This window comes from Branchiostoma floridae, chromosome 18, assembly GCF_000003815.2.
Source record: "Branchiostoma floridae strain S238N-H82 chromosome 18, Bfl_VNyyK, whole genome shotgun sequence".
In the NCBI taxonomy this organism is placed as follows: Eukaryota; Metazoa; Chordata; class Leptocardii; order Amphioxiformes; family Branchiostomatidae; genus Branchiostoma; species Branchiostoma floridae.
In genome coordinates, this window is record NC_049996.1 from 10,647,154 (window position 1) to 10,669,658 (window position 22,505).

General features: G+C 39.6%; 1 protein-coding gene across 1 annotated transcript in view; it reads right to left on the minus strand.

The window, feature by feature from the left end:
* The window catches only part of LOC118406087 (epidermal growth factor receptor-like), a gene marked incomplete in the record, with an annotated part of 105,587 nt that overhangs the window by 28,623 nt on the left and 54,459 nt on the right, over positions 1–22,505 (minus strand). Inside the window, 4 exon segments of the mRNA XM_035805948.1 lie at positions 165–230; positions 684–815; positions 1,767–1,953; positions 2,983–3,137. Of these exon segments, the coding sequence (XP_035661841.1) occupies positions 165–230; positions 684–815; positions 1,767–1,953; positions 2,983–3,137 (540 nt within the window).

Genomic DNA, 22,505 nt, shown 5'->3' on the forward strand with positions numbered 1-22,505 from the left:
TCTTCAGTTAACAACAAAATCATTAGTACCCTTGCCAAGCCAATTACAGTTACAAGGGGTGTGAATCTCATTTCTCTAGATCTGATGGTAAGCAGAAATCCCCTCTTGAATGGTTTTGCTGACCAAAGTTTCACTATGTTATGTCACAAAGTTGTGCTACTTACAGCTCTGGCAGTCTTCTTCTCTGCTTCCCCAACAGTAACCATTACAGCTGGCAGGACAGGGCTCACCTGTAACAAACATACAACGTTAATGAACATGTGGGGATATCAAGCCAAGTTACCTACCTGTCAAACTACAGATCATTTGGGCTTAATGTGAGGCTATCAATGGTCTTTAGACCCTACTTGAAAGTAATACTTATGTCTATGCAAAATCAAAATGTTTCCTTTTGTCCATTTCTTTCTTTCTTTCTTTTGTTCAGACACTAAAATAACTGGTAAAACAGATTATAATAAATACAACATAACAACCTAGACTCATAAAATATATGAGGGGAACATATTAGATACCATCTATTTTTTCCTATGATTACCACTATCTAATGCATTAAGCATCTGTACAAGTCATATTATTTCTTATTATTGAGAAATTGGTAACGACATGTGGTAAATCACTCAAACAGCAACGTAAGAGAATAGGCCCCCGAAACCCCTATATAAATGAATCCGGTAAGAACTCACATATTCTTGCTTTGTCCTTTGTGTCGGATATGACATAGTACCCATCGGCTAGGATATCCCCCTTCCAGTCAATGGTGTTTTCGTAGCAGAGTTGTGGGTTGTTGAAGAATGTCACGTTTCCCTTCAGGATTTCTGGTTGTGTGAAAACCACGCGAAAGGTACATGCATACTGTTAACAATTCTACACCTGTAACATGCATGATGTCTATCCTCCAGAATCACCATATTATGTGACCTTCAATGCTGCCAAGCAAATTTTGACCTAAAATTTCACCAAGCATCACCTCATTTTTATCCCATTCAAAACAAAATGCTTTTTTTCACCAAAGAAAAAATAATTTCACCAACCCCCTTCCAACCTGTAACCAAACTTGATGCAGTCACCAATCCCATGAGCAGACCTTGTACAGTTTGTGTTCTTTCCTACTGTGACTTACAAGGCAACGCTACTGGATTTTTCAAGGCTTCAGTTTTGGCAAAAACATAATGCACAAAATGTACTTGGATTCGGAAAGAATTGTCTACATGGCTCAAAAACCAACTAGAAACCAGACTAGACATTGTCAGATTCAATCACAATTTCTATTTTCACGTTCAAAGTCTTTTAATACCTTGTCCAAATCTGAGTCCCCATCATTTGAAACATTCTTGTTTTACGCTTGAATATCATTGACAGACCGAAGTATGATCTACGTTTTGGTAGGAAATAGTAGGAAAATACACGTATTGTCCAAGGTTTGCTTCCCCATGACTTATACATTCCTTTTCCACCAGCCAAACCCGTTTCATGCCCACCTCTGCTTGAACATTGCCTTACCGGCCAGGTTGGTAAACCTGAGTTCTCTAAGGCCGTTTGTACCCCTGGGGTCGATGTTGGTAGATACAAACAAAGAGGATCCTCGGTACAAAGTTTTTCCTCGAATAATGCGTAGATTTTCGAGGGGTATGGAGCTGACATGTGAAAGTGCTATCAGGACATACCCTGTCACTTCAGTGATACTCTACAAAAGAGGGAGGAAAACAAGAGAACACAAGTCAATCTTCACAGTTTGTCATCATTCCTGTCAATCTTTGTCTTCTCACCTGTCAGCGAGTTGAAGCGTAGTTCTCGGAGACCCAGTGTCGGAATGTTCTTGTTGAAGTTGAACTTTACCGACAGAGCACTGCCGTGGTACAAGTTCTTACCGCGAATGATTCGCAGGTTTTCGAGAGGAATGTAGCTGATGTCCGACAACGCTATGAGGACATATCCGGTAACTTCCCTGATATCCTATAGTGTGTGTAGAGAGAGGGGTGGTTATATCTAGTGTTTGCCTACATAGCAGGCTCAAGGCGCTTTCCAAATTGTCATCAATTTGGGCACACTACATGCATGTACTGTTATCTGATTGCGCATTGTTCCAATGTCTGCCTTTTCATTAGACTAGAAGACTTCCATGCAAATTGGTCTTAAGCATTTTCCAATCTTACTTCCCACTCACTGAATCACTATGTTCGAGTGCAAAAGAATAAAGGCAGAACATATACCAATCAGAGATCAGTAAATGTATGTAACATATTAAAAAAAAACGAGAAACTGACAACACTGCCCTGAACCTGCTATGGAGGCTATTGGTATAACAAAAATTGATGTATGCACTCTGATTGGCTGTAGCAGTGATGATGATGATGATGATGATGATGATGACAGGCTCATGATAAGTACATGTACAAATGTATATGGAGAAAAACATGGTGTTAAGAAATACATGTATGTTATTTGTGGGTGAACCTTACAATTGCTACTGTCAGAATAACAAGTGTACATTTACAAGCAAATGTGGAAAATTTCCCTCCAAGTATTACAAATGTATTTCACTATATATCATTTATATACCTTTAGTGCCACCTAGCAGAACATGAAAGTACTGCATAATATGAAAATGTTGACATGGAAATGCCAGGAAATATAATGTTCAATGATCAATAAGCAGCAAGTCATCATTAGTATTTTTACTTACATGAATATGAAGATTTTTTTGACAAATTTATTTCTAATATTCGAATCTACATTTGGTAGAATCCTTAGTTGTACAATTTCAGCTATGATTCAATACAAAAGCAACACGAAGTTATAGTCGATCTTAGTGTTGGAAGACACAAAGCTAAAATCGTACAACTGTAAAGTTAGTTTCTGTTGATATGTCAAAAATCTTTGATGGCTTATAAGATTCGAAAGAGGAGTATCAAAAATTTTATTTCATTTCCACCTTCTGGGGTGGGAAAATATGAAAATTACAACCGAAACGACTCCTCTCACCTTGACAAAGCTGAGGTCTCTGCCTGTTCCCTCGATTGCCACCAGCTCTAGGTTCCCGTCCACATAGGTACAGTTGGTATACAGGTTCTTCAGCAAGTTGTAATGATGGTTGGGGTCTCCTATTGACGTCAACTTGTTATCTGTCCCGAGGCAAACTGGAAAAAACAATGATGTTTGATTAATCAAACTACCAATTCAAACGGTGCACCAGTATCCATATTGTATGAACAGATAGGTTTGGAAAAGAAAAATTGACGATCTTTGAAAAAACATACTTAATTGATGAAATATGTATTGTAAACAAATAAGATATGTTGGAGGGTGGATAACATTTCAAAACAATGCTATTATACCATTGGGCTCGCCCCTGAGGCGTTGCCAAAAACCATACACCAGCATGATTCAATTCAATTCTTTATCACAACTTATCATGCATGACATGGATGCAGACTTAGACTAACAGATTCTTTGATTCCCCATGAAGGAAAAAAGCTTGATAATCGTGAAAATCTTGCGGAGTAGGCCATTGATTTTCGTGCCTTGCGATCAGCATCTCTCCTTGGATAATACCAGTACTAGCGATAGCAGTGTAATTGTAGGGGCCATTGAACGTCTTTAGTCAGGCACCATTAACAACCAAATACCCTGACAGGGCACTGGAGACTAAGATAGATCCCCTCATATAAAGTGGCCTATTAGAGCCAGTGCCTATTATGATTCTTCACAGCAATTCTACATACAGCAGCTGCTTTAGTTGTTAAATGGCTTTCACCATGGTCCTTTCTTTAAGGGTAAGATTCAGTCACCTATATGGTGTATAGATTGACCCGTAAAACTAGGCTCTTCCTGAAAAAATGGAAGCATTTTCAGGAAAGGAAGTTAGACCAGAATGGAGACAAAACACGCAAAGATACGTAAATAAGGCCATGGAAAAATGGTAAAAAACAACACACAATATGGCCAATTCTACTGGTTGCAATTTTTCTATTCCATGAAGAGAAAGGCGTATACACCCTTCCCCTAATGATGTCTTGTTATATTTTATCCTTCAAAGGTAGTTTTCATCACAGTATCTATTTACGTGGCCTCTGCTGGCTTCAGAAAACATATATTTAGTGGCACTTCCAAAGGTTGCCAGGTTGTTTCTACCCTTCTGAAAGTACTTGAGGCCACCCACTTCTTCCATTGTGGATCGTCTTTTGTCACCAAATCTTTTTCCTGATCGGTTTAGGCCATGGAATTGTGGGAATACAATGTACAACAGTTCATTCATCATATTAGTAATTTTTGCATAACTACAAATACAATAGCTGAAGGTTCCCTTAGATTTCAATTGAGATTTAGATTCTAGATCATTGGTAAGCATCTTATTGGAAGAGTTTGAAAAGTACCTTTATAATTACTGGTATACACATAATTATTATGTTGGTTTCAATTCAAAATCTCATATTCCAAAATATGACAAAGAGAGAAGCTCACATAATTTCTATCTTGACAATCATCTTATGGTCAGGAAATACTCAAGATATCTACTGGATAAGAACTACAGTCAAACCTGTATTAGGGGCCACCTCTACAGAGGGGCCACCTGTCCATAGTGGCCACTTTTTGTCGGTCCCTTGGGTATTTTATCTACAAGTTGCCACCTCTATACAGAGGCCACCTGTCTATAGTGGCCAAATTTGTCCGGTCCCTTGAGTGGCCGCTATAGACAGGTTTGACTGTACAGTCAAACCTGTATTAGGGGCCACCTCTACAGAGGGGCCACCTGTCCATAGTGGCCACTTTTTGTCGGTCCCTTGGGTATTTTATCTACAAGTTGCCACCTCTATACAGAGGCCACCTGTCTATAGTGGCCAAATTTGTCCGGTCCCTTGAGTGGCTGCTATAGACAGGTTTGACTGCATATATCAATTTCATTAAGTCTTATGTATGACAAGGCTTAGCCATAACATAGATTATTTGGAGATGGCAGAAGACTATATCAGACCTAGAGTTTTCCACTGTTCTGTGTTCATACATGTAACGGGAGGTGCCCCAACACGGTACGCTTTTTCTTGCGCTCAAACTCATGACGCTCCATCGCTAGTTGCCTGAGAGTGGTCAAATTTTGATGACTAAATTTTTTTCACATAGATTTCAACAACATACTTGAATAAGAAATGCATTCATGTGGTTCATGAACATTTCGCGCTGCGTGTTACAAGCGGCAAACACTGTGAGACAATTTCGTGTATGTAACCTTCCAATTTTGAGCTACGCTGGACAGTGTGCCTAACTCGGTACGCTTTTTTTACATTTTGCTCTCTTCAGAAGTAAGTGGTAAATTTAAGTACACAGAAAAAAATTATAGTATGATATTTTAGCTTTCTTTTGACAGTAAAATTGTGACTGTATGTACTTCTTGTCTCACACGAGGAAGGCTGTACCTAGAACAATCCAGCTGATGTTTTTACCGGCAATGGGCTGAATGCACTGATTGTGAATGCCCGACTAAAAAAAACATTACGAAAAAAAGACACCGCCAACATCAACAAAACTCTGTCTGATTATATGAAAATATCATCTACATCTCTCTTTCAAGTCTTATTTTCATAGACAGCACGAATCATTTGTTACCAGTCACATAAATATTTGGAGCGTTCTCTAGTCTGCCACCTTCACGGCCACACTCCCTTGGGAGTACAATGGTGGCAATGTTTATGTCGCTTCCTTTTGGTTGCTTTTCTACTAAACAAACATTTGAAGACCCATATTCTTAGTGTTTTATGGAGCTTTATTTATGTGTATCATGGCAGTTGTGTGACTGCTTGGAAGAGTTCGTATAGTTAGCGACACGAGCCGCCAATACGCAGAGGCCGGTGACCGCAGTGATTCAGCACTGTCAACATTACTGTTAGAATTCTGTTTTAAAAAAAAAACATGAAGTAAATATGTTAAAGTATACTTGGAATTCAAATTAAAGCTGTGTACATGGACTTGGTTTATTTACCTTTGTAATCAGCATAGTCAGTGGCAACAAACACGGTGTACTTATGGATAATAAGATCAGCAAAAAATCCGTACCGTCTTACGACGGTGACCGTCTTAGGGCGGCCCCCGTTAGTCAGCTTCAAATGGTACATTGTAATTGTCTCCATTTACTCCGACACTGCAAGCTATGAGAACTTTTATCAGACATGCTGTCTCATGTAAGTAGAAGATAAAATCCATAACTACCAGGAGTGATAGACAAACGATAGACAGACGGATAGTATCTGAAGACAGGATTGTAGATAAAGGTGAAGAAAAAGATTGCCTGAAATAACCTTATATGTGCACTGTACGCATTTACGTCCATTTGCAAGTCTACGATATTACCTTTGACTCATGTTAGAAGTCGTGTTTATTTAAAAGCCTGTGGCTTCACTACATCATTGGCACCTAAAGTATTAATGCCAATCAAAAACTATGTACATTTATTAGCCTGATTTTTGTACTGTTTCTGTTATTCTATGTATCCAGAGCTACTTCAACCCAGTGAAACTTTGATCACACAGTTAGGCAAACCACATGTAAGGATTCAACAAGGACTGATACCAGAACAGTCTATGCTAGACTCTGGGTAACATGGGGGTCTGCATGCCTCTTTTCTGCTAGGCAAAGGCAAGATGTTTCAATTTCCCTTAGTCAATACCTGTAACTTGTTGCAAGGTGGCCTCATTTTACATAATTTCAATCTAGCATAATTTGTAGGCATTCCTCCTGAATGTAGCGCAAAAAATTTTTGCACATCCATGCAGACTCCCTAACATCAATCATAGAAACTAGTACAAACTTAGGTCAATCATATCATATGGCAGAGGAGTTATGATAAGATAGCCAGAAAAGCGAACTCACTGCAAAGTTAACACTTCTTCCATATACTTTGCCCTAGTTTGGTTGGTTAAATGGCCCATTCATCCAGCCCCAGAGAGGATTCTGAATGAGACTGACAACAGAGATCTGACTGACACATCTCCCACTGCTCTCAGTAGGACCCAATCTCACCACATCCTGGAGATGATCCCACCACTTACCTGGCACCACTAATCTAATCTGACTAACTCTCTCAGACAGATGACCCACAAAACTAGGGAAATGTTATCAGTGGTACCAATTATGTGCTGTAAAATTAACTGGTAGGTCAGGCTATGCTAATCAAATTCTGTGGCTCTACATAACCTAATGTGGTAAAATAAATCACTGCTCTAAAAGAAAATGCCAGTGGCTTTGCACCAGAGTACAACTTGAAGAAAAAAAAGGATAAGAGAAAATCTAGCTACTGGATTATGCTTGGAAGCCCATGTGTCTTTTTGGTTAATAATAATAATAATAATCACCAGGTGTTTTTTGCCAGCCAGTAGGTACCCATTATGAGTAATGAGGCTGATTAACGTGGTCGAGGCACCTCCTCGAGCACGGGACCCCCGTTTTACGTCCCTCCCGGAAGACGATTTCGTGGAAAGCTTCGTGAGGCTACAGCAATCCGGACGTCCTTGGTTGGTCTCCCATCCAAGCACTGTCCGGACCGCGCGTTGCTTAACTTCCGAGATCGAGGGAAGGTGGTACATGATGTAGCTCTGTAGTATAGGCCAATGTTTTTTTCACATTTTATGTCATGTCAAAGAAACATGCCCTCCCCATGTGTACCTCACCTCTCCAACACATGTAACCCATTAGAAGGGCACCCCTGCCCATTACTCTTCTTGAGTTACTGGGAGATGTGGGGTTCCAGCAACTAGGACCACAGGTTTGGTACTGTTGAAATGTGTGCAGACTACTAGATGCACAATGCATGATAACTTTGTTGAAAAAACAAACAAAAGATGGGCCTATGGTACAATCAATCTACCAGTTAATGGTAATTTTTTAAACCTTCTGGATAATGCAGATTGTGTTTTAGGTAACCTGTGTTAGTAATAACATCTCCTTGATGGTCCAAGAATTATCACAACTAAGAGATACAGGTAATATGAGTTCTGTGTTTAACACCATTAGGAGTCAGGGGGCAGTAATAGTGGCCCTGCGTCATAAGGGCTGATATAAATAGCTGACAGAGTAATAGTAATGTAAACAAATATACAGATGTACATTTGTAGGTGCTAAAATCCCTAAAAGCATCCTGTGTACAAATCCAGCTAAAAGCATTTCAACATCACTGTTTTTTACTCAGAATAGCTCTGACCTACTTTTTCTGTGGAAGCCTGTCAATCAAACGTAATTGGCTTCATCACAACTTTGGACCAATCAGAGAGAAGCTGAACTTGCTGAATGCCAATCAAAACATAGCCTAGATGCCAGACTGTTTCCAGGGCCTATACAGCTGAATAGGCTACCCAGGTGTTTGAAAATAAACAAACAAACAAACAAACAAACAAACAAACAGCCCAACTCCTGGATCCTAGGGCCAACATGCACCAAAGGAAATTCTACAGCAGGCCCCCAAGAGTTAGTTAGACCCTGATGAACTGTGCACAATAGATATCATTCAAACTGGGCCAGGCCTGGTATCCAGGCTAATCAAAATGAGCCTGTTCTGCAGTTATTGATGTATCTCTGGATGTTCTATAGAAATGGGGCCATCACAGCTATCTCAAATCTAATAATGTGTGGCAGTACGTCACAACAGCACCTGCAGGTATCTTGACTGCATTAATGTAATTGCCTCTCTCAGATCCATGCCTTTTGGCTTGTCTGTGAATATTTGTGGAAGGGTTACAAAGCAATATCTGAATACGGCCAGAAGTCTGTCATGTCTGATTGTCTTGTGTAGTCAGTGAGGGGCTTTTAATGGAATAAAAAAAACACAAATTGCTATAACCTGTGAAGCTATTCATAAACTGCTTCAATCTGCATTTGTACAATGTTCTTCATTCCTTTGTTTCAGCATTTAAAACCAGAGCATGTTGTTGGGGCCCATTCCTTAGCCTGGTATCCAGCCGTAATATGGCTCCCGAGTATAGCTCGCAATTACGAAGAACAGAGAAGAGACTAGGGAGCTATATTACAGCTGGATACCTGGATACCAGGCTACCCATTCCTACCCCTGCTGTACACATGTTCCAGTCAGAGGGGGGTGTCCCCAAAGGTCTGACCTGCTGACCTCCTTATCAGTGGTGTCCATCCAATGTAAGGGACACCCCATCCCATGGCACCACTATTTGTACTGATTAGTCTACATGTGGAAGCCATCTTTTTCACCTGTAGTTACTAGACTGATGATATCAGCCTTGTTAGTTTACTGTGGCTCCCATACTCTCCCCTCACCATGGGTATGGGTGCCTCGGTAAACTAACTCAGGCCAGTACGACTTGGGAGAAGTCAAAAGAACCTTTAATTTGATTTCTTGCCCTTGCTTGGTCTTTCTAGCATGTTCTAATACTAGCAATAAATATTTCATGACAAGAAGAAATGAAACACATTCCCATCATCAATTGTGCTGATACAGAAAATATGTATCATAGCAGGTGGCACTTCAGGTAAATCAAAAATGGAAGTATGCAATGTATTCACTATGGGACACAAATATCAAATTTGGTACATAACTTTCCCCCCAAAGTTTGCTTAGTCTGTAATAAGTTATGACAGTAAGATTAACAGGTGTCTCTACTTCCTACACCCGTAAGCTTTCCTTTAACAGGTGGGTGTCAACAGGTACTGGTGGTGATGACCACAGGAGTCTTGCCATCTTGATTGGTCACAAATTTTGTTATTTACTTTACCAGAATGATGGTTTCTACCTTTCTTCAGATACAATGGAGATGGGCAAAGTGTTTGTCTTGTAGTCTAATATTTTGAGGTAACACAGGAAATAAAACCTCCTAGGCTAATAAGAAAGGTCAAACAGAAAGAAAAGTCTTTCTCAAATCTCACAGCATGTTTTGAAGTAATAAAATGTTGAGGTTGAGAATACTACTGTGTTGCCAAGCAAAGGTATATATGACTGCTAGTGAAATGGAAATACCCCAGTCTACCAGACAGTAAGGTCAAACAATGGCCCACATCTCTCAATCAGTGGAATTGCGTGGACCAATCACTGATAACAGCACTAAAGACATGGCAGAGATGACACATGTATGTGAAGTCTAGCCGCATAATACCAGAGGGGCGCTCAGCAAAACGCACTCATTTGTCAAACGTAAATTCCTGCTTCTACGAGCAAATTACCTTGGTTTTATTACAGTCATACAAACGCATCTACTCGTCTCAGATGATGCTAGGGGTGGATACCTTTTTGCTTGATCAGGTCCGGTTCAGGTTCAGGTCCAGAGGATCCGGTTCAGGTTCGGACCTGAACCTGAACCGGATCCTGTCCTTGTCGATATTCCGCGGAGGCCGAGGTTGGTACATATCGAGCTCGAGTGGAAAATTCCCCAACTATCCTCGTAAATTTTCACTCTAAATGAAGAATCAGTTCACAGAAAAATTAATCATGGGACAAGCAACATTTCTTTCCTTCTTATGAGCATGTATTCAATCCATTTTTCCGAGTTTGAGGCGCAAAATAAGTAGCCCGAAGAATGAAACCTTTCCGCCGGAGAAAAACAAGCGCCATCATGTTGAATCCCCCGACGAGTCTCGTGGGTTCTCACCAAACCACGCGAGAATATAGCAACTTCAGCCAATCACGTCGCAGCAAAACTCCAAACAACGCCACCTTGCGACCATGCTGACAATACATCTAACATGGCGGCTTGTTGTCTTCGTCGGGCGCTGAAGTTTCTTTCTTCAAGGCGACATAGATACGCTTCAAACTCTGAAATATGGATTGAATACACATGCACAAGAAAGAAGAAATGTTGTTTGCCCCATGATTATTTTTTCTGAGCGCTGATTCTTCATTTAGAGTGAAAATTTACGAGGATATTTGAGGAACTTTCCACTCAAACTCGGTGCGTACCTCGTGTCGTGATTGAATTTGTTTTGTTTTTTTGTTATTTTTTCGTAGCGCATTTTTATTGTTGACTTAAATGGAAGCGACAGTTACACAGATCAACGAATATAAATTTATTGTAGGCTAATCTTGTTTGATTCATGGGTATTTTTGCCTTTCATTGCCAAAGTAATAGTGGGATCTCCATATACAATAGATTTCTTGATTTTTTTAGATTCGGTCCAAAAAAAACGGTTCATGACTTTCGGTTTTTTGGACTCGGTTCCCGGATGTTGTACCGGTATAAACCGGTCCAGCCGAACCGGTATCCAGCCCTAGATGATGCATATCAATATTTCCTGTATACTTGGGGAGTAGAGAAGAACTGCCGAATTGCTAGCATTACCAGTAATAATAGCAGCAGGAGTCTTTACTGAGTAATTTTGAAAGCATCAGGTTAACTGCCTGAATGCCGCATACTGCGTCTGGATAGATGAGCTAAAAGATAAATGTATGACATTTATATATACAGGAAAAGGATTTATGGAGAAAACTTTAAGACTTTTTTTCTACTGATCTCCTTGTTGAGTACCCGGTTATATATGTACAATAATATTGTATATACAAATATATTAATATTATATCATCATATAGACCGGTGCAATGGCCTAGTGGGTAGAGTGTTCGCCTTGCATTCGGTAGGTCGTGAGTTCGATCCCCGGCCGAGTCATACCAAAGACTCTAAAAATGGTACATGCTGCTTTCTCTGCTTAGCACTCAGCACTAATGAGGAAGAGTATGGAAGTTAAACACACATCACTACCAGCGGACCAGCCCCCTGCTGTAGTGGCTTGCACATGTGTGGCCCAAGGGCTTCGAAGTGGGGATGGGCGCCACCCTACGCGTCTGTAGATGCATGGGCAAACTTTTTAAAACTTTTTTATGTAGCAATACATAGTAACCATACAACTTTACCTCCTAATCTCCACAAATATGTCGGAATGAAAAGCCCAATTTTTAACTTAACCAAAAAAGGGTAATTGATTGCACTTTGATGACATGGATATCTGCCATACCGCTGATTGGATTAAATGCCAGCTAATGAAAAAGCTGTCAATGGAAGGTCAAATGCTGAAAATGATGACTAAAAATTGACCAGGAAAGGTCATATGTTTGTGGGGGGTATGAACATTGATAATGGTGGCAATCCCTTTTCAAATGCAGAATTTTCCCTTGAAGGTATTTGTATGCAACTTTTTCAACTGACTTTCTCATTTAAGTCCAAAAATTTTCAAATAGCTTTCAGCACTGTAGTTTCTTTAACAACCCCCTTTTACGATGGACATATTCACTCCAGTTAAAGATAGAAACCCTCCTTTCTTCTTCAAACTTCCTAAATACTAGGAGAGCCTAGTATATAGTACTAGTAACGAGAAACCAAATGCAAACTTAACCTATAGGACGTTGTTGACTATTGAGTGACAAGAACTGTTATAACATCTTTTGATCCCATCTTTTATGAAGTTAGAGTGACTTCCACAGGGCTCTGCGAACCTGACAGTTAGGAAACCCAAACGTTGTGCACATGTGTGAAATCCATTTCACACGGCGGGATCCGTTCAAGTGAAGGTCGCTGCCTGCCTGGCGGCTGCTGCCAAGGTCGAGCCCCGCCCTTTGTGGATTTCCTGTTCCACCTACTTATGGACTTGACCTCTGACCTCCTTTCTATCTAGTTCCTGAGGCAGTTGTAACAAACTTGTCACCTCTGACCCCCAGATGTTATGAAGAAGCCCTATGGCTCACACTGACTCTTTTCTAAGATGCTAATAAGATCTCCAAGACATTTAAGTCTGCTTCTTTCACCAATACTACATGTACATGTGCAGGAGGCATTTCAACCTTGGGGGTCTTAACCTTTCTGTCTTTTTCGATTAGGCTGAGTTGAATGGCACAACTAAAGAGACAGACATATTGCTTTTTGTCAAATCTGTAGTAATTGATGATTGCCTTGATAAATTCACACAAAATTAATATTGTAATGATAAAATAGTAATATAAGCTAAAGATGGACATGAAAGATGTTCTATTTATGCAATATCTGCCAAAGATTTAAAAAATGGCTTCCATATTATGTCCGCCAAGGTTTAACCATGCTATCCATTATATGAAGTTATGAACCACCAGCCTTTACAATAGACATATTCCCTAGAATGATAGAAAATATTCTGAATCCAGAGAGAACTGATGATGACCTTATTTTCATTACTTCTATGTATATCGAGGATGCTCATTTATCAACAACACACAGGAAAATCTTTTTCATCCCTATAAATCAAGACGACAACATTTTGCAGAATTGTCTTCCTGACTTTAGCGTAACGGGAAGGCAGGACCTCCCCGAGCAGACCCTCTTGAGCAGACCTTCTTCTAAAATAGCCGCAGCTATCATGAATCAACTCCCCATACATACTCAACCCTCAGGAGTAGCTCCATTATCCCTGAAAGGGACAAGAACCAGACTAAGCCACCTCCCTTGCTACCATTCTAACAGCTCAGAGCTGCCAAGTCTATTAAGGAAGCTCTAATGAACCCCCCAGGAGAATCTTAAGGTTGGGAGCACTTGTCAAGAAGTCTCATCAAAGGAGCGAGGCCAAAAGATTACCGGAGAAGGAAACTCAATGAAGGTCAATATGGGTTTCTTTGGTCTTGATGAGCTAGGTGAACAGGTATAGTGGGGAGGAGGTGCTTTAGATGAGAAGGAGAATCCCAAAGGATGATGCTCTATAATGACATCTGTACCCATCCTCTGATGTGTAGTAAGCATTTGTACCTTGTGTAGCAATCAATTCATGACAGCATCGTCAAGGTGTTATCTAAAGAAATGTTTTCTGGAAGATATAATTGACAATAAACATTTAACACCCTTCATAGTAATGTAATCATACACAAAAACCTTTAACTTGCAACCAAGTCTACCCTTCATCCAATTTCAGATGTATCCAGACTGTCAAGTTGTACAAGCTTCTTGACTCCTATCCAAGAAAAAAAATCCCAAGACGCTCTGACTTGCTAAACCATCAGAGCCATCTTCCAAGAAAACCTTAATAAAGTTTGATAACTTCAGTTCTATTCCGTCAACTTTACAACTCTATCCACAAGTCATTAACTTAACTGCTAAGTAAGGGTAAGTCACCTCCATTCCTGCCACTAATACTGTGCGTAAAACAGCCTTGGAGGCAGTGTAAGTTCTATACCATACAATCCCAGTCATGATTAAAGCAGGCTCCAGCCTCTTTCAGGTTTAAGTACAAGATCACTCAGTACACGGCGTTTAAATCTAACTACATGAATGTCATTTCCAATGCACACAGAGTGTGAAATAGGTGGAAGGAACAGAGTGATTGGTTCTGTGATGATGTGTTGTACAGTGTTAAACTCACAGTGCTATTGGGCACTGCATAAAATGACCCATTCTCAATCGTATGAACAGTCAATCTCAAAACGTGAAATTGCTCTGGATGATAATGGATGTGCTATAAAAGTGCTAGCAGTTGGAGAAGATTTCTTTTCACAGCAAATAGAATTTGACTGGAGTTCAATATCAAGTTGATATATCAGTCATTTTCATTGGAGAGTACAACTTTCGCAAGATGACCAATAACGATAATGTGATTCCTGACTTATTCTATTGACATGGGAGCCCGAGGTCTAGCTAACTTTATATTGATAGTTATTCAGCTTTATCATTGCATCTCTCAGTGATATATTCATATCCAGGGCCTTCCTGAAAAAAAGCTGTCGGCGAGAGGTAGTAGGCTTGCCGATAGATCGCGCCTTACTTACAGCCTCAGTAGATCTATGTACATCTTGCTTACTTGCTTATTAGAAAGTCATCTCCCCTGATGGTGGCAAATCAGGCAAATAAAAACCTTCATCATTAAGCTCACTACCGACTATAGGGGCACACAGGAAAATGCACATTGACACACACTCGTGTGTAATGCTCCACTAAACATTAATAAACTGGGAGAACATAATAAAAAGTGTAATATACTGGGGCAAAGGGAAATATAGTCTTCCAGGAAACACTGAATAGATGGCTTCTGAATGACCTCCAGAATGTTCTTGCATATCCAACAGAGTTTTACGATATAAGAATCCTGTTCTATTGCATTTCATTGGTCCTGCTGACAGGAACCAAGGTTGCAAATAGACCTGAGGGCATGTAAGATGAAAACGGATGGGCTTGAGATATAATGACTAATGTATTTCTCTTCTCTATAAAAAATGGAGGTATCATTCTTGGTATGTCTGTGTGTGTGTATATATGTGTCTCTGTCTGTCCGTTTGTGTTTACAGACATTTGTATTCAGCACAATGTCAGAACCTCTTGTTGGACTGTGATGATATTTGGTATGTGGATAGGAGTTGGGAAGTCGAACATCAAAGGTAAACTTTGGATCCCCTGGTGCATGACCTTATTCTTGAGTGCAGGAGTTAATTTATTGGACTCAAGAGGTCTACTTCATAGGAAAGTAAGAAGCAAGCCTGAGCACCATTCAGTAGTGACTGCTGGCTCAAGCCTTTCGCTCACTATTCATGGTTCGCAAGCAAAAGGATTGAGCCAGCGGTCAATGCAGTGGATGGTACTCAGGCTAGTAAGAAGTACAAAAATACTGATCATCGATTTTATCGGTTTCCCTTATGCCAGTGATAAACCTCTGCTGGCAGGACCAAACCTTCACTGTTCCTTCTACCAATGACAAAACGTTCTAACAGACAATAGAGCTGTTGTTCCTTTACTTTGCTTTTTGTGACCGTACCTGGAATCAAGCCACTTCTGAAAACCTTTCTACCTTTGGGAAGACACCGTCTGATCTTTGGAACATTCCCTACAGTGAAACACAGACTTCTAGTTCTACAGATGTTGATCATGACATTTTCGGTTTAACATTTTACACATAACATCGAGCAGATTAAAATTGGACTGAGCAGAGCACTTTGGACTAATTCTTGTAGCTATTCACAGACTACACCTATATATCAGATATTTTGTGAAAATGTATATTGAAAGCTGATTAATATGTAGAATGCAATTAGATGTCTCCAGGAACAACGTCAATTCTGCAGAATTCTGCAGAATTCTGGGAACATAACCCAGAATTCTGCAGAATTCTGGCTCAGGTTCCCAGAATTCTGCAGAATTCTGGCTCAGGTTCCCAGAATTCTGCAGAATTCTGGCTTATGTTCCCAGAATTCTGCAGAATTCTGCAGAATTGACGTTGTTCCTGGAGACATCTAATTGCATTCTACATATCAATTACCTTTCAATATACATTTTCACAAAATATCTGATATATAGGTGTAGTCTGTGAAAAGCTACAAGCATTAGTCCAAAGTGCTCTGCTCAGTCCAATTTTAATCTGCTCGATGTTACATGCAAACAGAGCGACCACGTATTACTCATGCAAAGGGAGTATTGTACAATTTAGGTATCTAATATTCTGTCTTAAAAATCTTCATTCAGATTGACATTGCATCTAATTTCTAACTTAGCAAGTAATTTTTACGTTTCCAACATTGGTCCCCTAGCTTTTGATAGCCAACCAGAAACCACCTAGCTTGATAAATGGCTGAAAAGTCAAGCAGTGGGAAATACATGATAATATGATTGTGAACATTGCTGTGCAGTGTGATAAGGTAGATTTAACTATGATGCAGACATAGCGACTATTGTTGTAATGTTTCGGTAAGATTCTATTATTCATTCCTTGATTGTCTGACTGATTTAGACTAGAACAGCTTTACCTTGCAAGAGGTTCCATCAGTATGTCCTTGCTAGAAACCTTGCATAGATTTTCCCACAAGATGTTTATGTTTCTCTCAGCTTGTTATCAACCTGTTAGAGTATAGGGTGGTGCCTAATTGTCTACATGGTGTTGTTCACAGGGAGGGGGTCATAACCTTTGACACAGAGGTCAATCCCTTGCAGGTTTGGAGGAGGGATGTGGTCTTCAGGTGCAGAGAGATGTCCAAACTTCAGGGAGAAGCAAAAGAAAGGCTGTACATGTATGTTTTATGTTCTTATCTGGACATCTGCCAAGTAAGTGTGAAAGAATGAGGAAATATATTGATTCACCAAGAGATGAGACAAGACAGGAGCTTCTTGGGCCTATATCTCTGTTTAGGTGCCAATTCTTCTGTATTGACTTTCATATTCTTCAATTTTGGTATCCTTTACACTAGAATGACTCTGTACAATACGGTACATATCTGCCTATATCTTTGTTTGGTTGCCAATTCTTCTGTATTGACTTCTATATTTTTCAATTTTTCATCCGTAGCACTGGAATGATTCCATATTGAGGGACAAGCAATTATATTACATTGGATATACCCCCCCCTCAAAGTCCATAGAATAAAAGATTTCATTTTCCAGTCAAAGAATAAACATTTTGAAGCACCTATTGCATACATGTCGGAGATCTTTTAAGACTTTTTATTATTGCTGCCGTAGAATAAACTTATCAATCTGGATGGAAGAATATCATTTCTTCATTGCCACTGGTTTGCCAGTGGTAAAGAAATATTGTAGATTTTACCCATGACAACATGGAGAAAATTACTGCTTTAGTGGAAGTTTGGTTTATTCTCCATTAGTGTGATACATCACTATTCTTTCTGGAGTCCATAAAAAAGGTGAACATTATTCCAGTGCTATTTTTAGTTTCTTCCTATAAACAGCACCAGAATCAGCTAAGAACTTGGTTCTGCCTAATGTTATCCTTCCCTTTCAATACCAACAAACTACAGGACCTGAAGTGTTGACAGTTCGTGTTAGTTTTGGCCCAATCCCTGATGAAGTAATGTCTGGCAGTTGGCCGTTGAGAAGGACGCGCAACCTTCGGTGACCTTCAGCTGTTCTACAAGCTTGGAATTCATAAGATAACTGGGAGTTAGGTCGTCATAGCTGTCAACGGTCCGTCCCTTGTGCTTACTTCTGCTTCTTTTGAGGGAACCCAGACCTTGGATTAGTCCACTTAGAAAAATAACACCATCTCAAGGACTGTTCCATTCTCAAACTACAACAGGGGATGACAGAACTCTTTCTTATTCCCTCCTCATCACTACTTTGAATATGAGAATTAAACATGGTCTTAGCCCCACCTGAAATTCATGTTTGAAAAATTTCATCTCAACCTATCAATCAATTTTTTTTTTAAATTACAATATGCATATAGCAATTGATAAACTGATAAGCTTACAAAAGGCTAAAATGTTGAGCGCTATTAGGATAATTAAGAATTCATTAATTTACAAAATCAACAAGGATATTCAAACATAATAGGTAGAAGTAATATAATTAATTATAGGGGAGAATAAAATGAGCATGTGCTTCAACAAAGGACTTTTTAATCAGACCAAATGCACAACTTTTCCTCGTTCTCAAAGGACAATATCTAACAGGTGGCTCTGAAATGCAATAAATTACTGTAATGGCCTTTGCAATAAGGATAACAACAGCAATTTTGCAGTCAATCAAATATGTATGAGCATATGAGTATGATAGTGATCTCTTATCCATTCATATAACTCAATTATAAGTCATGGTCATCTACTGAAAGCATTGTCTGAAGTACCATCAATCAAACCTAATCTACAGTTGACTGCATCAAGATAATCGTATTGGTTATCATGACAATGAACATAATGCTAGTTTACCTTTATCTGTTGTTTTAAAACGGGGTATTTGGGCCATTTTGGGGGGATATATATCAAGTTCACGGATGGCGATTTCAAATTGAAACACAAACAGCATTTTCACTTTGAAAACACCTGTCGACTTGATACTTCAAAATACTTTTTTTTTTAACAACGGATATAAGCTATCCTACGGATAAAGGTGAACTGGCATTACAGGAATGGAGGTTGACCTATGACTTGTCCAGACCAGTCCAAACAAGGCTGTGGTTGAAGTTAAAATCCTGCAATGTTGTATTTGTCTGTTTTCCTGCTGTCTGGTATGTTTTCATGGGGTTTGAAACATATCAACAAGTTTGCTGGGAAATAGGACACCGATCAGTTCCCACTGCACAAGCTGGTGGTCTAAATCCTGTCCAGTGTTGTGAAATACACACAGTTGGACTTTCAAACAATGAAGTCATTCAGCCATCTTTCAACCCTGACATTAACATGTACAAATGTACAGCTAACTGTCACAGGGTACAACATATAACAAAACTGGATAGTGAGTGAGTGAATGAGTGAGTGAATGAGTAAGTGAGTGAGTGAGTGAGTGAGCGAGCGAGCGAGCGTGTGAGCAAGCTAGCATGATGATAAATGTTGCTTCAATCAATCAATTATAATTAAAACTGTCCCCAACAAAACCCTCTGTACACAAATGTACATGTAAATATATATATATTATCATCTATATATATATACTCTTATAATGATTTTAGAGATTTGTACTAATTGAAAGCTTGGGGAGCAGGTGTAATGCATGTCCTTTTTTTTTGTTCGACACTGAAATTTACTGACTGCCAGGTGCAAAAAGCAGACCTTCCTTGTTACAGACATGTTTTTTGATAACAAACCACCCTGGGAACATTGGTGGTCTCATTTAACCTTGCATACTTTTGTCACTCTTGTAGACAGTCTGACTTGTACAAAGGTCTACCTAATATGACCTTCAAAATCAACACCATAGAAAATGTTAAACTTTACATGACATGTCAAAATTATGCCAAACAAGGTAAAGAATTCATTAAAATAAAGACATAACAATTGTCTTGAAGATATCATGGCAGATGCTATGTATACAACAAAGCCAAATCAGAGGCCCTTAACATCTCTTCTAAGTTACTAATTTCTAAGCTTTTGTACCTTATTTTCTTTTGTACCAGGTGTCAAGATTTGGTACAGAAAAAGGGACATTTTGCAACAGAATTCCAAGTAACTTCCCCAATTCTGCGGACTTGGTATCCTTTCAGGATATTGCCCATATATTCATAGGTTCAGTTATCTTTTAAAACAACACTATCAAATATGAATGAAAACAAACCATGTTTACATCACAACATCCTCCATTATCAAAAATCTTCAACCGATCCTTTGCTGATAAGTATGTGACAAAACTGACAAACAAAATGCCTCCATTGACACAAGAAAATCATTCTTAGGCACGGGACTTCAATCTTACTTCTTTAACAAAATTCACTATGAGAGAGTTCACTCACGCCAGTCAGAGGATATCTGCACTGTTGCTAACAACTCAGTCTTCCATGTAGGATACGATTCAGAATCCTCGAACCATACTTTACCTTAAGACCTTACCTGACGAAATGCACGTACAAGTTCAAGTTCAACACACCTGCACTGCTTGTTAACTAGCAAATACTAAATTCATAAGCAAATACTAGAGGGTCAACACAAGAGAAACTCTTCAGCTAGGGGGAAAAGACTACCTAAGATTGAAATATCATTAAGATACAGTCAAAACTGCTTAAAGAGACCACTCAGGGGACATATAAAATTTGGTCTATGTGGATAGGTGTTGACTATACACTTAATGAGTGCTAATGTTACTGGGAAAAATAATCTAAGGGACCACCAAAAAGTGGTCACACGGGGTCATTATGTTACGGCAAGGAGGTGGTTACGGTGGTCACTTGTACAAGTTTGATTGGTCATATTCAAGCTATACATGTACATTGTATGTTCTGCCTTCAGTAAGATACTGGAAGTGTTACAAAATAGACACTACCAGTGGCTCGGCTACTGAGAATTCAACAAGAGTTACCATAGTTCACCTACCTTTTACGTCAGTGCCTTCTGTAAACATGTGCAGCATACACAATCCAGCAAACACCGTCCAAAAACATGACCCCATTTCTGAACCACCTGTTCTCCAATTTAGTCCAAGATCACTCAAAACTTCTCAGATAAAACTTTAAGCCCTGTTCCCAATACAGGACATATGCCGCTGTGCAGGCTCACTTGTACACTGGTATACTATAGCGTGAGGTAAGGATGTGGTGTCGTGTGCTTGTCATTTCCTGTGTAGGTTGGGAAGCATGTCTGCCCTCTGGCAATTTACCATCCTGCTGATTACTCATTCTATACATACTTGATATCAGACACGCCTACCGGGCCAGTCGATGAACACGTGACACATACAAACCACAAATAATGGTATTGATGGCTTTGTCTAATTGAATGCTTGTTTTCACAGTATTGATTGTTAGGCTGGTTTTGAAAGTAATTCAATACTAAAAGGTCCCGCCTACTAGCTTCAGGTTTTTTTGTGGGGGGGGTCGTAAACCTTGAGCTTGAGCAAATATGGCCCCCTTTTTACCACACAGCGACCACAGAGGAATGATTACTGAGCAACCATTAAAAACAGAACATTAAAAAATCCATGAAGCTTGTTGAGTGATCTGTTAAGAAATGTTTGGTCACTATCAGCCACTCGTAGAAGGCACAGCCTCTAGTAGAAAGACTAGTGAATAAATGTTGGGAAACTAGAGCCACACTTTGGTCCAGGAACAGGTAACATCAACTCTCATCATTCCAACAGATGGCATAATACCATGACATCAGGAAGAGATGTACCAATGCAGCATCAGTAATCCTGGACAGGGCTCGACATACTTTTTTCTGCATACATGCACTGGTGCAGGTAACATTGAAAATTACCTGCACCAGACAAATTTTACCTGCACCACTCTGAATTTAGGAAGTATGGATCATACTAACATTGTTCAGGAACCATTGCTATTTCTTCTTCTGTACTTTATAGGTGGTATCAGTCAATGCAGCTAATAACAATCCACATACAGTACACATACATCATAATCATAGGACATTTATGTATAAAACCCAGTACACGGACCAGTGCAGGGTAGGTGCAGGTAGACACCAGAAATACCTGCACAGCTCCAATTTTACCTGCACTAATGTGCATATGTAGGTGGTATTTTGAGCCTGCTGGAGTATATACACTGCAATATTCAGGTCCCCAAGACAACCTTGAAAAGGCTTCTATAGCTACATGTTTTTGGATGTGGTGGTAGAGTTGATGTTAGAGACCTTTTTTAGATAGGATGATCCTACCAGCTTCCTTTCAACTGCAGTTTTCTTTCAAACTTCTAACTGTTCAACTACACATAAAAAAGACACTATAAAGTATAATAAGTTGGCAGACATCTGTCTCTTTTGATCTTTAAGGTCTATAGCTACTTTCTAAATGGACCTATAATGCTGAAACTGGGTGTCAGTGTCACGACCATAAAAGCTGAAGCTAAAACTGTTCCCTCCTTTCTACTATGATATGGGTGTGAAAAGTTATTACAGCTTATGGATTTTCCACCAATAATCTAGCCAATCACATCGCAAGGTTCTTTGAAAACTGAAGCTAAAGACAGTGACTAAAAGCTTTCTCTTTCACTCAGCAAAGGCAAATGACAAAAACCATCTCTCAATGACGGAAACATGGCCTTTCCCATTGTAAATCTCCTACTTAAAAGTCTGACAATGCACCGAGAAGCCTTGGAAGATGCATCGTCCAATTTCCCCGGCACTAAACATTCTCTGCCTTTTATTCCGAGTGTCTATGATACACCGGCAG